The sequence below is a fragment of the Theropithecus gelada genome, chromosome 18 (assembly GCF_003255815.1).
Source record: "Theropithecus gelada isolate Dixy chromosome 18, Tgel_1.0, whole genome shotgun sequence".
Classification (NCBI taxonomy): domain Eukaryota; kingdom Metazoa; phylum Chordata; class Mammalia; order Primates; family Cercopithecidae; genus Theropithecus; species Theropithecus gelada.
The window spans coordinates 20239290-20254965 of NC_037686.1; the positions used below are offsets into that span (position 1 = coordinate 20239290).

The 15676-nt window shown below is 43.2% G+C and overlaps 1 protein-coding gene across 1 annotated transcript in view; it reads right to left on the reverse strand.

Annotated features, from left to right (window-relative positions):
• The window catches only part of CDH2 (cadherin 2), a 226573-nt gene extending 211653 nt beyond the window's left edge, over positions 1-14920 (reverse strand). Inside the window, exon 1 of the mRNA XM_025365214.1 lies at positions 14087-14920. Within this exon, the coding sequence (XP_025220999.1) occupies positions 14087-14146 (60 nt within the window). The 5' untranslated portion in view covers positions 14147-14920. The remainder of the gene's footprint in view (positions 1-14086) is intronic.
• Positions 14921-15676: the final 756 nt, after the last annotated feature.

The window sequence follows — 15676 nt, forward strand, 5'->3', positions numbered from 1 at the left end:
GCTAGTAATGATGAAAACATGAATACCTTGCAATCTAGCAATTCTACTCCTTGGTACATATCCAAGAGCAGACCACCGTACTATCACCTGGGAGTCTGCCAGACAGGCAAATATTCAGGCTTTACTGCAGGCTTACTGAATCAGATGATCAGGACTAGGGCCAGGAATCCCTATTTTAACAACCTTTCTGGTGATTCTCATTTAAGTTTGGGGAACACAGCCCTAGAGTATCACTGGCATTTATACCCAGGTGGCATGCATAAGAATGTTGACAGCAGCAAAAAACTGAAACCACACACCCAAGTCCATCAACAATAAACCAAGTAAGTAAACTGCACCATATTCATAGCATGCAATGCTCTACAGCAGTGAAAATGAACAAATTACACCTACACAACTCAGCTGAATCTTGTAACATAATGCTGAGTAGAAAAAGCAAATCACAGAAAAATACATTATATATACACATGCATGACACATGTATACATCTATGCATGATGTATATACATATATAAAAACGTGTCTCCTCTCTCTCTCTTTTTTTATATATATATATATATTTTTTTTTTTTTTTTTTTCCTGAGATGGAGTCTCGCTCTGTCACCCAGGCTGGAGTGCAGTGAAGCAATCTCAGCTCACTGCAAGCTCTGCCTCCTGGGTTCATGCCATTCTCTTGCCTCAGCCTCCCAGCCTGCCGAGTAGCTGGGACTACAGGCGCCCGCCACCATGCCCAGCTAATTTTTCTGTGATTTTAGTAGAGACGGGGTTTCACTGTGTTAGCCAAGATGTCCTCGATCTCCTGACCTCGTGATCCGCCCGCCTTGGCCTCCCAAAGTGCTGGGATTACAGGCATCAGCCACCGCACCCAGCTGTCTCCTCTCTATAAAGAATATATACATAGATGATAAAACTACAAAGGAAAGCAATGAATAAATGTTAGAAAAATCCAGACAGTAGTTATCTCTGGGAGGAGAGAGGGGAATGGACGCAGCACTCCGGGGATGTCCAAGGTAGTAGGAATATTCTGTTTTCTTAACCAGGCTGGTAGTTATACGGATGTACTTTATATGCTTTAATTGTCCTTTAAATTGTACACATACGCTTTACAGGCTTCTCTATCATATCACACTTCACAATAAAAAGTTATTTTTAAAAAGGGATCTTCATATATACATATATATATATATAAAAAATACAAACGGATGTCAATCTGCTTTCATTTTTTTTCTGCCTGGATTCAAATACGTATCAAACTTAGAAACACAGGCCCTGACATGAGGCTACTTGCATTTAAACCCCAGCTCCAACATTTAACACAACAACCTTGCACAGCTCAGATAACCTTGCCATGCTTTGGTATCCTAATATGTAAATTACGTATATTGGGGAGGAATTTAACGGGTTAACACATGCAAAGTGCTTTGTATCGCGTCTGGTACATAGTAATTACTAAAATAATGAAAAGCTATTATTAGGATAGAAAGATACTAAGTTAAAGGCAACATTTCCTGCATCTAATCGTCAATAAACCATTGCCATCTATGAGGACAATGAATCCACCTTCCCTGTTTTCCCAGATGCTGTGCTGGCATCAACCAATACGGTACCATTACACTCAACCCTCTCCTCTACGGGCTTGTCATCATCATGTTAAAAGCATTCAGAGGCTAAGTAACTTTGATTCTAGCCTAGTCTCAAAACACACACAAACACACACACGCGCGCGCACACATGGATCCTTATTAGCATACGAAAAAATTAAATTACAGAAACAAGAGACAGATCTAGGAGGAGACACCAGAAAAGCTCCTATCTGATATACCTGTTGTTTCCAAATCAAATCACTGGCAGAATTAACACTCTACATACACTAATGCCTTTCCCTAATTATAAAGACAGTGGAATTGTATCAGCCTAGATAACATCTGTTAAAATTTAAGGAGGATTATTAAAATATTTGCCCTTCAATTGTGGTTTCCAAGTGCGGTTGATGGAACACTGGTAGTAGGTAGTCCCTGCAGAGCTATAATTTATCTGGTTGTCACACTGAACATAGAACAAAGTCTTGCATGCATTAAGTGCTCAAACTTATTTAAACAATTACATTATCCATTGATTGTGTTTGTGTAAAACCACGGTTAATGACCAGGTCCCCAAATCTTCAAATAAATATACAACATCTTGCTCACTATATGAAAGCACTTCTCTTTCTATTATTACTACTATTATTAGAGTCAGAGTCTTCCTCTGTTGCCCAGGCTGGAGTGCAGTGGTGTGATCACAGCTCACCGTAACCTTGAACTACTAACTCAAGTGATCCTCCTGCCTCAGCCTCTGGGGTAGCTGGGACTACAGGTGTGCACTACCACACCCAGCTAGTTATTTTTTGTAAAAAGGGAGATCTCACTATATTGCCCAGGTTGTTCTCAACGTCCTGGGGTCAAGCTATCCTCTGGCCTCAGCCTCCCAAAGTGCTGGAATTACAACTGTGAGCCACCACACTCAGCCTGAAAGCACTTTTCTAAGTGATTTATATATGCGCGCGCGCGCACACACACACTCACCCATTTATTCTTGATAACCACCTTATGATAGATACTATTTATTACCCCATTTTACAGATGGGCATACTGAGACAGAAATATCAAATGTGTTGTCCAAGTCCACACAAAAAACAAGTGTCAGAGCCAGGGAACCAATGCAAATCTGGCTCGAGTCCCCAGTCTTAACACTGTGTCACACTGCTTCTTCAGGCTACTAAGTCAGTGTAACGTAAGAGAAAAGACAGAAAAAGATTTAGAAATCCACAGAAATGATGTACGTGATAAAAAAAAGCATTTCAGTTCAGAAAAGCAGAAACTTTAACAAATGCTAAATGTATTATTGTGTGTATATATATCACCATGTATACAAAATCTAGGCAAAAAAATAAAGCAAGACCTCCTTCCACAAAACACATAGAAAAGTAAATTTCAGATAAATAAAATATCCATATGTGAAAACACAAACAGATAAGTAATATCTGACATAGTATGAGGTTTGAGGAAGCTGTCTTTGGAAATGGACAGGCCTCAATTTATATGACTGCTTACCCACCAAAGAGGAGTATTTCAGACACACTCACATATATATGTATGTCTGTATTTTAATTACGAAGAACCAAGATTCACGAAAATAAGGAATCACAATCTTGACAGTATCTATTATATATAAATACTTAAAGTAACCTTTCAAAATGCTTTATTTTCCACCCTAAAATGTTATAAGCAATCTGCAAAATAATCCACTGTTATCTACGTTTGAGTACACCGCTACCTCCCTTTAAAACACAGCTTCATCAAGAAGGCCTCAAATAAAGGGAAGGATCATAAACAAGGTACTTAATTCTAAATCAATTTGTAAATTAAATCAATGGTTATAATATTCTCCCCAAATGTTCTTATCTGTCAAACAGTAAAGATAGCACTGTGAAGAAGACGTAATGCCCTCAAACACAAACACTGTATGTACACAATTACTTTTATGGTAGAAAACCAATGTATGGAGGCAAAAGCAAGTGAAATACAAATTACCTATCAATAAGCTAAGGCCACACCAAGAGCACAATCTTTAAATTACGGTAAAATTAAGTCCACAAGTGTAAGAAGATAAATAAATTAGAGAAGCTTTGAAGCCAACAAATCCTTGGTGGGCAATTACCTATGGAATTTGATTCCTCAAGTCTTCATCATTATGCGTGGAATCCTCTACCAGCAATCTAGAGCTATTAAACCATTATAAACAGAAAAGGCCTCCAGATAGATAGATCCTGGGACAAATGTGGGCAACCTGCATCCCTCCTGGCAGACTCTCAGATCTTTAAAAAAGATACACAAACATAAAAAAAAAGGTAAATGGAACCCAGATACACACAGTGTGTGGAATTAGAAACCCCTCAATGTAACCTTTCCAAAATTAAAACCAAAAACAAACTGGGTAAAGCCTTGTTGAAAACTGGGTCACCAGTAAGCTCAGAGAACGTATTAAGAAGCATTGCTGAAAAGATTAGCGTCTGTTAACACCTAAATCTTCTGATTAAAAACTTCAGGTCAGAAAGATCATTTAGTTCTTTGTCTCCACTCTCCTTCTAATAAAAGGAAGGACAAGAGAGACTATAACTTAACAGAATTCCAAATGTCTTTGGCATTTGGCTGAAGTGATATTGACAAACTACCAGAACTACGGCAAAAGACATTGTAAGAAAACTCACAAAAGGTATTTAGTGGCTTGACACCATAAATGTGCAAGTGGCCTTTAGCTGCAAAACGATTAATCTTTCCATTTTAAACCAATTTTCAACCTCCTTACCTCCAATATATTTCTATAGTGTCCATAAGTCTTTCCTAATTTTGTGACAATTACAAATACATATGATATAAATATGAGAAAGATTCTGTGTACTGAGTGGAAGATGCCAAACACAAAAGAGAATATGGTTTCATAAAGTATAAAGAAGCAAAAACATCATGCTGTTGGTAGTCAAATAAATAGTTACCACTGAGGGATGTTAAAATTGGAAGGGGGTACCGGTAAAATTCTGTCTTGATTCAGTGGTGATTAACTAGTATGTTCCATTTAGAAACATTTAGCAGACTGTCCACTTCTATGTACAATTTCCTGTATGCATTTGACACTTCCATAAAGTAAACATATGTGTATTATACATATTTAATCTTAATTTTGAGTTCCCTAAAATATCGTATCAGGAAGCAGGATATTAGAACCCAATCGTGGAAGTGTTGACACCAAACAGACTTTACCAAGAGAGTGAGTGCCAAAGGCTAATATTTTCACTGCAAAAACAGACTTTTCTTTATTTACTCAACCTGAGAGCCATGAAGAATGAACTTCAGACTTTGAAAGTCTGTGTTAACCAATTAAGACAACAAAAGGAAAAATAATAACAAAGTGGTCACAGTTTCTAGTTTATTAAAGATTTATGTTAAGTGGGGGTGGGGCGATTATATCCCCCTTAAACTTAGTGAATGTATTTTTTTAGTCCTTAATTTCAGGTTCCACTTAATAGTTTCCCAACAAACAGACATTTCGTGCAAGATTACAGTCAAGCCAAGTGTATCCACCCACCAACAACAGGTCAAGTTATAAGTAAAATAGTTCTAGGTTTTTCCCAGCAGCAAACAAATCAGTATCTGTACGCAGTTACTCTACAGAATATTCACTGGAACTTGTCTGTAGGGGGTCATTTTGAGATGTGGACATGTATATTAAAATACGGCAAATAACTTTATCATAGTGTGAGAAAAAGTAATGCAAAGTTCAAATATGGAAAATATTTGAACATTAAACATTAAAACTTCTCAAAAATTGGTGGTGGAATATCTTGCATTTACTTTCACACTGAATATGGAAAAAAAGAGTTTCAAAAAAAATGTGTAGTCTGTGGCCTGAGAGTTTATAGGCTTTCAGAAAGTATTTTATGTTCCAAGATTCATATATTATTTTGGAGTACTTACCAGCATATTATTTGTTGATCAAAACAATTAGAAGAACTTTTAAAAACTGATTATGAATGCTTCTAAAATGTTTTCTCTCTCCTAGAGACCATATGAAAAATGAATGAAAATCTTAACCAAGCATTATGTTTTGGCTTCAGATGCCAAAAGAAAGTAAAATATTTAAGGCCAAGGTTAAACAGAGAGTGTAATTCAAAAGTTAATTATTTAAAGAAAAAAAAAATCAAGTAAGTAGAGAGAAACTCTTCTTTATTGTGATATTCATTCTCTGGGTATTATACAAAAAGGGCTGCAGTCTGATAAAGACAGAAACTCGTATGCTTTGTAGTCAAACCCAACTTGAATATGACAAATATGGTTTTATTCTGGATTCTCATCATATTCAAAATGTTTGAGTTCCAGTTTCATCACCTCTAAAATGAGAACAAAACCACCTATCTCATAGTTATAGAGACAATGAACTGAAACATAACAGTTTCCTTCCCTGAAATTAAAAACACTTAATTTCTGAGGTTTAATACTACCAGACATTGGCTTGAAAAACTCTTTAAACAGGCAGCAAATACCTAGTTTCAAGGGTTTTCTCTGCTGTATTTGCTCTACTGAGTTATATGAATGACCTACTGACAATTACCAAATATAAAATAAATTGGGAAATGTCTTAAAACTGCAGATGTGGGAAAAAACTAAAAGGACAATCCTTACAACCCTTAATGAAAGCAGTAACATCAAAGTCCGATAGTGCAACAGAAGAAAGTTAAGAAAACTCAAAGTGTATTTTAGCAATGAAGTGAGAAAAGAGTCATTTTTACATTTTTAGTGCCAGTGATTTCTGGAATAATAAAAACTCCAAACTATGCACCTGTTAATTTACTTTTTAAAACTAATTATTTAATCTACCCAAAATTAAATAACGTATCAGAATGGAAAAAAATCTGGGCATACATGTTTTAAATTATAATGGCCAATTAATGTTTTAATTACACAAAAATCAGTATTAAAATTAAAACTACAACATATGGGAGTATGTAAGTACACTATCTAATTTTTAAATTATAGGTAGGTATATTTTATGAAAGAAAATCTAAGAACAGATCATGGATCAAACATCTCTCCATTATAACTGCCCTATCATATTTATAATAGCAACTCTTTTTAAATAGCTCAAGCTGGCCGGGCGCGGTGGCTCAAACCTGTAATCCCAGCACTTTGGGAGGCCGAGACGGGCGGATCACGAGCTCAGGAGATCGAGACCATCCTGGCTAACACGGTGAAACCCCATCTCTACTAAAAAATACAAAAACTAGCCGGACGAGGTGGCGGGCGCCTGTAGTCCCAGCTACTCGGGAGGCTGAGGCAGGAGAATGGCGTAAACCCGGGAGGCGGAGTTTGCAGTGAGCTGACCAGCCTGGGCAACAGAGCGAGACTCCATCTCAAAAAAAAAAAAAATAGCTCAGGCTGCTTTAAAGCATTATACAACTAATTCTCCCAATGCTACTTTGAAAAACCCAAGTTAAACTGCTTCCTTAATCAAGGCAGTGGGTACACTAGAACTCTGATTCCTATACTAAATGTTCTTCTGTCTCTCCCGTTCCTGATACTAGTAAGGTCTACTTTCAATTACACTTCCACCACTGGAACAGATGAAAAGTTAAACATTCAGTCAGTCAGGAGAATGTGAAATATTACCACGGTTTGCCTAACTAGTATAACATCTCAGGCACTGAGAACTCAGCACAAAGTGGTTTTTCCAAGATGTCAGCATGGAAACTTACCCATTATTTAGCTATCCATTAATTCAGCCAATCTTCCTCTGGATCTACTTATAGCTCAGGCTGCTATAGGTTGTTCTAAACCTAACTTGGATTGTCCTAGTGTTAGGTTATCTTCATTCTTAATTCTACTGTTTGATTGTATATTCCTCAGTGGCAGCTTATAGTGTGGTCTGTGTCAAATTAACCCTCATTCAGAAGCCTGAAATCCCCATTTATTTTGGTTGTCCTTCTCCGTAGCTTTTTTTTTTTCTTTTTTTGAGATGGAGTCTCGCTCTGTTGCCCAGGCTGGAGTGCAGTGGTGTGATCTCGGCTCACTGCAAGCTCCGCCTCCCAGGTTCAAGTGATTCTCATGCCTCAGCCTTCCAAGTACTTGGGACTACAGGCATCCACCGTCACGCCTGGTTAATTTTTTGTATTTTTAGTAGAGACTGGGTTTCACCGTGTTAGGCAGGATGGTCTCCATCTCCTAACCTCATGATCCATCCGCCTTGGCCTCCCAAAGTGCTGGGATTACAGGCATGAGCAACAGTGCCTGGCCCTCTGTAGCTTTTTTAGGTGCATGACTATTTCCAAAACATGAGGTGGCTTAACAATCGCTTTCTTGAACCTAAACTAGTAGAAAATGTTTTGTTCCCTACAGCAGAGGTTATTAAATTTAGCTTCACATTATGCCATAATTTATTAAATCATTTCTTACTTATGGACTTTTAGAGATCAAATAATCCAATCTTTTGTAATCATAAGCAATACTTCAATGAATATCTTCATATATGTGTCTATACCGGTGTTTGTCATAAATACATGCATACCTGTACAAAAAAAAAAAAAAACTAGAGGCGGCCAGGAGCAGTGGCTCATGCCTGTAATCCCAGCACTCTGGGAGGCTGAGGCAGGCGGATTACCTGAGGTCAGGAGTTCAAGACCAGCCTTGCCAACATGGTGAAACCTCATCTCTACTAACACACAAAAATCAGCTGGGTGTGGTGGCACATGTAATCCCAGCTACATGGGAGGCTGAGGCAGGAGAACTGCTTGAACCTGAGAGATGGAGGATGTAGTGAGCCAAGATTGTGCCACTGCACTCCAGTCTGACAGAGCGAGACTGTCTTAAAAAAAAAAAAAAAAGCTACAGGAGAACTTGACAAAGGGCCATATTTTTAATGTTGACCCACTTATATTTTTAATGTTGACCTCTATCACTCAATTCAATGGCTCTCCTGAACGCTTCTTTCAAAGAAACACGAGCTCATAAAACTAATAAAATAAATAATTTTTAGTCTCAGTAATATTACACTTACCTTCCTTTAAGCCTAAACCCCTCCCCCAAACCATTTACTTTTACTAGCAAAGGTAGCCCAGCCAATGAAGAAAATTTTAAGTTTAAAATTCAGGCATATAAAAAATACAGATGACTTTAAACCTATCGCTTATGATAAACTATAGTTAATAAATCTTCAAAACTCACACTCTACCACTCCAAGTATCTGAAAATTCTTACATTTTAGGCTGAAAAAAAGCCTTTCCACAACCTTCGAAAAGGAGAGGTGTTTGAGGTATTTTTTGAGTAGCCCCAGAAATCATGCAACTGTACAGTCTCTTACAGATCAACTAATCCAACTAGGCCCAAGATTTTACTGCTGAGGAAAATGAGGTCTCAGGAGTTTAAGAGAGTAGACTACATCTGGATGAGGTCAGAACCCCATGCTTCCTTCCCTTGACACTAGCTCTTGCCCTTGACACTACACAAGGGGGCATTCACTTGCACAGATCAGTTATTATACTGTTGGTGCCTAAACCACCTTTCATGACATAATCAATCAATTATTGATTGATACTTCATATCAGACTCTACTCAGTGTTGCAAGAGACTCATATGTATATAGCAGTCCTCAACATACATTTGGGGTGTGTGTGTGTGTGTGTGCATGTGTGTGTATGCAATCCAAGGGCCTGAGTGCTGTAAGTACAGTTGGAAGCAGACAAGGAAGTGCACTGAATACCAAAGAGTGAGTAACAAGGAATAAAAATTTAAGCAGAAATTAATCTAAATTTTCCTTAGACTCTATTATAACATAAATCATAATCTTTAAATCTACATCTGTCAAAAAGTCTCATTTAGCTTGTGAATTCACCTTGCTCTGCCTACTTTAGACCCATCACTCCATATATGCAGAAGATATAACTCTTACCAAAACATTAATCTGTATATACCTCTTCCTTGGCATGGATAGGGTTGTTTAATTAAAACTTACATGTATTTAGTTAAATACAAAGACTAGCATCTGCTCAAATTAACTGATGTCTTTTTCTGAAAAATTAAAATGAAATTTTAGTAGGGAAAAAACAAAAATGTGAGACACAGTGATTTGTTGGTACCAATTATGTTTCAACTTAAAACTCTCAACCCAACTTGAAAATACTTAGGTTCTAGCAAGGATACTGCTGTCAGAGGGAAATACTTACTCGATGATTATCCAAATTTAAAAATCTATCACGTTTTTAAATGGCTGACAAAATCCACCACCAAATCCAAGCACTGCCTAAACTTGATTACTTTTTTGTATTTGAGCCAAAAGAACAAATCTGAATGTTAACCTGGGAAAAATGGTAGTGTATATACAAACACTACACTTCTTAAATAACAGCTCTGATTTTTAAGAATCACTCTTGTAACTTCATAATATCCCCTTGAAAACAAGATGGGGATTTTAATCACTTAGGATTAAAAAAAAAAAACAGGATTTAAAGCAAGATTAACTGTTGCTTTAAGTCTTGACATTTCCCTATTAATAACCCTAAAGCTTAATGAAGCACAGCAGATTTAAGAATTGAAATTTTTAATGAAAAAGAAAATTAAGGACAGTTTGCTGCTCTATACTATCATGAAAATAATCTGCTCCAGAAAGACTTTAGACTCTACATGTAAAAACAAGACATATCTAAAATGTATTTCCTCATAAAATCTCAGTCTGAACTTTTAGAAGGTTAGGGCAGACTTTCATGAAAGTATAAAACTCAGAAAGTATCTAAGGCTTAATATGTAGTGTTTTAAAAACAAGTAAAGATATGCAAAATACTGTTTTTCAAATTACACCTAGTATGTTTGCAACCTACTACCTATTAGTAATGACCGCCATGCCTCAAGTTAAGAAAAGCACAGAAATACACATAACTTTGTCTAGTAACTAAAATAAACTGAACACCAACTAAGTTAACTCTTCTTATTTTCACAAGAACTCATGTTTCAAAGTACATGAAAATCAAATACATACTGAGAATAAACACATGCTTTACACTTAAGATGACTGAATCCTTGCCACATTCTAGAACAAAGCTGCTTCTTTTTATGTATGCTTCATATGTTGAATATTAATCTCTTTAAAATCTGTACCTAATAGGTGAAAAACACATAAGGTTTTTTTTCCAAGGTCCTCACGCAGGGTTGAAACCAGGATCTATGTGTTAAGTCTTAGAACTCCGAATTTCTATGAACATTAAAATACTGTCCTAGATGCCCCATAACCCATACAAACGTATTTAAATTAGAACATGGGGGTTATGCAATTAAGATGTGAACCAGAAAAACAACACAGGTTTCTAATATATTAATTAACTAGGTCAATGGTAAAAGCAACATTAATTTTTTTTTCTTAACCATAAACCTATGTAAGAATTTGAAAGTCACTTGTATTATTTAAAGGGAAAGCTGGTTATAACTTTGTGATATAATATTTTATCTTTTTATCAGGTAGGCTGAATGCTCAAATTCGGATTTTTTAATGTAAAAAACGCTAATATCTTAAAATGAGAAAGACTAAAGAAAATATTGATGTTGATCATCATAATATGCAAAATTGACTAGAATTATGTAAATCTAGGTGACAGACTAACTAAACTAATAATTTCTCAAAGTAAAATAACGTAGACACTTCAGTTAACAAAGGCACAGAGTCCTATGAATATTTAGCTTGTATTAAAAAAAAAAGGGTGCTCCATATCTGCACTAATGACCTATGCATTCTCTTTTCTGAAACTATGGGCTGCTTAGTCTGTAATTTTAAAAAAAAAAGGAAAAAAAAAAACCCTAGATTGCTAACAGCAGCTGACTGCAGAGCAGCCACTTTCACCTTGGAGATAGAGCTTTGTTGTTCTGGCGTGTAAAGCAGACCATTAGCACAAAGTCATTTCTAATCTCAGTTGTACAATCCACATGGTGCACTTAACCCTAAAACTCATGTGGCATAAACTGCTCTGCTTCCACTCCTAATGACCTTTCAAATCATTCAGCGTTACTGCTTGACTTGTACTCATGAATTAGAGGACTGCCAAATAACTTGATGACAAAGTTAAAATTTCGCCTTTCCTGAAGGTTTAAAAAAGTCAACATTGGTATAGAAGAAACTGAACGTACAACGGAAAAGAAAAGCACATTATTTAACGCTTATAAACGATATTTTTAGAAATGCTTAAGAAAAAAATGACAGAAAATTCACACCTGACTTCAAGGCAGATGACTAAAACAGAAAATGAGACTGCTCCACTTGTAACACACAGTAAAGATTTCCCACAGTATTCATGACCAACAAATGTCTCTTCGTGTCCTAACTTCACTGAACAGTATTCAATTAAAACTCACTTTTAGATGAAAAAGTTTGTGAAAATAAACATCTGCTGCTGGATTTACACTGAGGATTTACTGTCTGTAAATAAGACGACCCAATACTGTCCAAAAATTTACGTTTTTAAAGATTTTTTAAAAATGTATCACATCTCCTTCGTTAAAAAAAAAAAAAAAAAATCCTAATACAGGAGTCTTAAGTTTGTCTTGCCTTCCTTTTAACTTCAAACACTTTAGAAACAGGACTTTTTTCCTTCCTCCTTCAGCCTAACCTCTTTAATAAACCCCATTTTTAAAGAAGAAACAATAAATGAAATGACACGAGGTGAAAGAATGAGGAGTGTGCGCTGGGAGAATAAAGGGCGGTTTTATAACAGGAGGTACTTTTGTTAGCAAGTGACTGGCAGGTCTCCTCCCCCGAGTTAGAAGGAATTCCATGCACTCTCCAAAACTGCAAAGGCCAAAAATGTCTAGTCTAATAGTTCTGAAATCCCCGAGACAGGAGAGAGCCCAGTGGGGGATGGCGAGGAGGGAAGGGGAGAAAGACCGGTAGGAGACTAAAGAACAAAAGAAGAAATTCAAGAAAGGGGAAAGGAACGCCGAGACCCTGGCGGCCTGGGAGGCAGGGGTGGAGAGAGACAGAAAGTGAGAGAGCACGACCCCGGGAGGACAGCGTGGAGCAGGGCAGGGCGAGGCGTGCCGCACCATGGCGCACCATGGACAGGGCCGCGCGGCGGCGGCCCACACCCGTCTAGGAGGTGGCGGCAGAAAGCGCGAGAGACTGCGGGCGCCAGCCCCATCCCGCCCCCGCCCCAGCAGCACTCACCCCTCGGCGGGCCGGAGCGCACCTGGCCCTGACCCGTGAAGACCACGGAGCGGGGCAATCCACACCACCTGTCCCCACCCCCGGAGCAGACACTTCCGAGCTGCGTCCGCACTTTTCGGGGCTGCCAGCTGGCAGGAGACCACCCCTCCCCCTGCCCCGAGGGCGATACCAGGGGGCCCCTCCGCGGATTTTCCTGCGCCGCGGCGAGGGCGGGCACGCCCCTTTTTCGCAGCCTTCTAGGGACCCCACGGCAGGCGGAGACTGACTTGGGACCAGGGCACTGTGCCCGCCCAGCTAGAGGGTCCCGGCCGAAGCTGTGCGAAGTGGCCTCCAGGCCTGGGCTGGCTGGTCAGGAGGAGCCTAGGGGCATCCTCGGCTTGGAGGCGGCGGAAAGTTGGGCTGCCGCTGGGCTGGGGACCCGCGGCGCGCAGCGTCGAGGGAACCTGCGCCCGGACTGGAGCAGGTGCTTCCTGCAGCGGAGGAGCCTCTTAGTAGAGATTAAATGAAAAGGCTCGCTGGCGCTCTCCCGAGGGTATGAAAAGTACGGAAGGCTCCAGGCGAAGGCGCCCCCGGGGCGCATGTAGGGCACAGGCAGCCGGACAGATAGAGGAGCAGCCGCGTAACGGAACTTCTCGCCCGAGCGGGGGGGGGGGGGGAAGAAATGGGTGCGAGAGGCCAGACTGGGTCTGGAGGCAGGCGCGGACCGGCAGAGACTCCTCCGGGAAAGAGGGCCAGATTTTCTTTCCAGGTGGGACCGACACAGAATATTGTGACGGCAAGAGAAGAAGAAAAGGAGGCAACTCCAGACTGGGATAAAGACAATAGGACAGTGGAGCCCTTGGGCACCGGGAGGCGCACGGGTGCAGGGTGGGGTAAGGCGGAGGCAAGTCCCGTAACTAAGACACCAGAGTGAGAATTCCTACTGTAAACTCGTGACCCATCCCTGCAGAAATAAACAACAACAAAAAAAATGGAGCAAAGTACCATGCGAGGGGCGAAAGGCACAGAAAACTGCAAAACCTGGGAGTTACCCTGCCTCACCCTTCTGCTTCCTGGGGACACCCCCCTCGAGCTTGCTCGGCCCCGAAGGAGGAGCAGAGGGGACCCACAATCGGGCCCCTAGAGCCCCGTCAGGAAAGGCACGAGAGACCTGCTGGCCCCGGGCAACCCTGCCCCGGCAACCCTGCCCCGGCGCCCAGCCGGAGCCTGATGCTTGCGCAGCTCCCGGCCGCGCGGCGCGGCACCTCCCTTCCCGGGTGCGCAGCCCGGCCCCGCAACGGCGCGGGGAACAAAGGGACCCGGCGCCGCCCGCCCCACCCCGCCCGTGGCCCGGCCCGCGGGGACTGCCGCGTACCTGAAGCAGGGCCGCCAACAGCGGCAGCAGGGTCCGCAGCGCTCCCGCTATCCGGCACATGGAGGCGGAGAGGGGCCGAGCGAGGAGCCGGAGGCGGCGGCAGCGGAGGCAGCGGCAGCACCAACAGCGGCGCGGAGAAACGGCTCCAGGCAGTTTCCACCCCCTTCCCTTCCCCTCCCCTCCCCACCCCCTTCTTCGCTGCTCTCCGCTCCCCGCCAATGGAGAGCGAGCTGATGACAAATAGCGGGCCGCGGAGTCCGCGGGACTCGCACCAGGAGTAATAAAACAGACCCAGAGATCAAGGAGCTGGGGAGGGGGGCGGGGGAGCAGGGCGGGCGAGCGTGTGAGTGTGAGCGTCTCTGTGTGTGTGTGTGTGTGTGTGTGGAGGCGGCCGCTGTGGCAGCGCAGGCGGCTCGGCTCCGGCCCGGAGCGCAGCGGAAGCCGCGAGGGATGCAGTGGCGGGGACCTTGGCCGGTGGAGGATGCGGAGGTGGAAGTGGAGCGGATGGCGTTCCCAAAGAGCTCCGCCACGCGAGGCTTCGGGCTCGTGGTTTTGCTTCCTCCGGGTCCCCGCTCCAGGGCCGCTCGGCGCGACGAAGACGCCGGAGACAGCGCCGCGGGGAGGGCGCTCCGGGCCGTGCGCGCTGCACCCACAAAGAGCAGCAGTCCCGCCACCCGGCGCCTCAGCTGCGTGGGGGCCGAGGGCCGCTTCTCGGCTCCTCTTTCCGGTGCCCCGGCGAGTTGGAGACTGTTCTCCGGCCTTGGCCGCAAGGGGGTGAGGCGAGGGGCCGGCGCGGCCGCTCCCGCCGCGGCTCCGTCCCGCGCAGCTGCCGCCGCAGCCGCCCCTGCTGCCCGCGCACCGGCACCCGCCCGCCGGTCCTCGCCCTGCGCCGCTCACTCGCGCGCGCCGCCCTCCGTCGCCGACCGCGCACCCCGCTCGGCCTCCGCTGCGCGACCTGGGCGAGGCGCCGCCGCTCTCCCCGCGCTCGCCGCACGCGCTGCCTGGCTGCGCGGCCCGCTCCCCTCTCCTATCCCTCCCGCCGCCGCCGCCGCCGCCCTCGCCCCCGCCTCCCTCCTCCGCCGAGCTTCCCCGCCCGCGTCGTGGCCAATCGGAGGCCACCAAGCTGCGGCTGTAGCCGGCCGGATCCGCGGCAGCCGCCCGCCCCCGCCCCGCCGAAGCGCCCCGTATTTTGCTGCAGCCCGCGGGGGTTCGCCGGAGGGAAGCCTGGGGTGCGCGGAGCACCACCCCGGCAGGTGGAGGGGCTGCGGGAAATAAAATAACTTGGGCAGGAACTTGATTGGTAGCAGGTTCATCTTTGGTCCTCGGTGGGGAATCTAATGGAGATGAGGAATGGTGAGCCGGGGAGGGGGGGGTGCATCCTTGGGAGCCTAACGCACGCTTCTTTATTTTGTCGTTCTTAAAGATGGGTAATCTTTCCTGGCAGGGGCAGACACAGCAAACTAAGGACGCAGGCCAAGCTCATCCTAGCTATTGTTGTCTGAGGCGCTCGCCCGGAGCCACCTGCGGGCGGGGGAGGGCGGAGGCCGCGGCTTCTCTCTGGAGCTCGCACCTCCAGCTCCCACCCTTGCG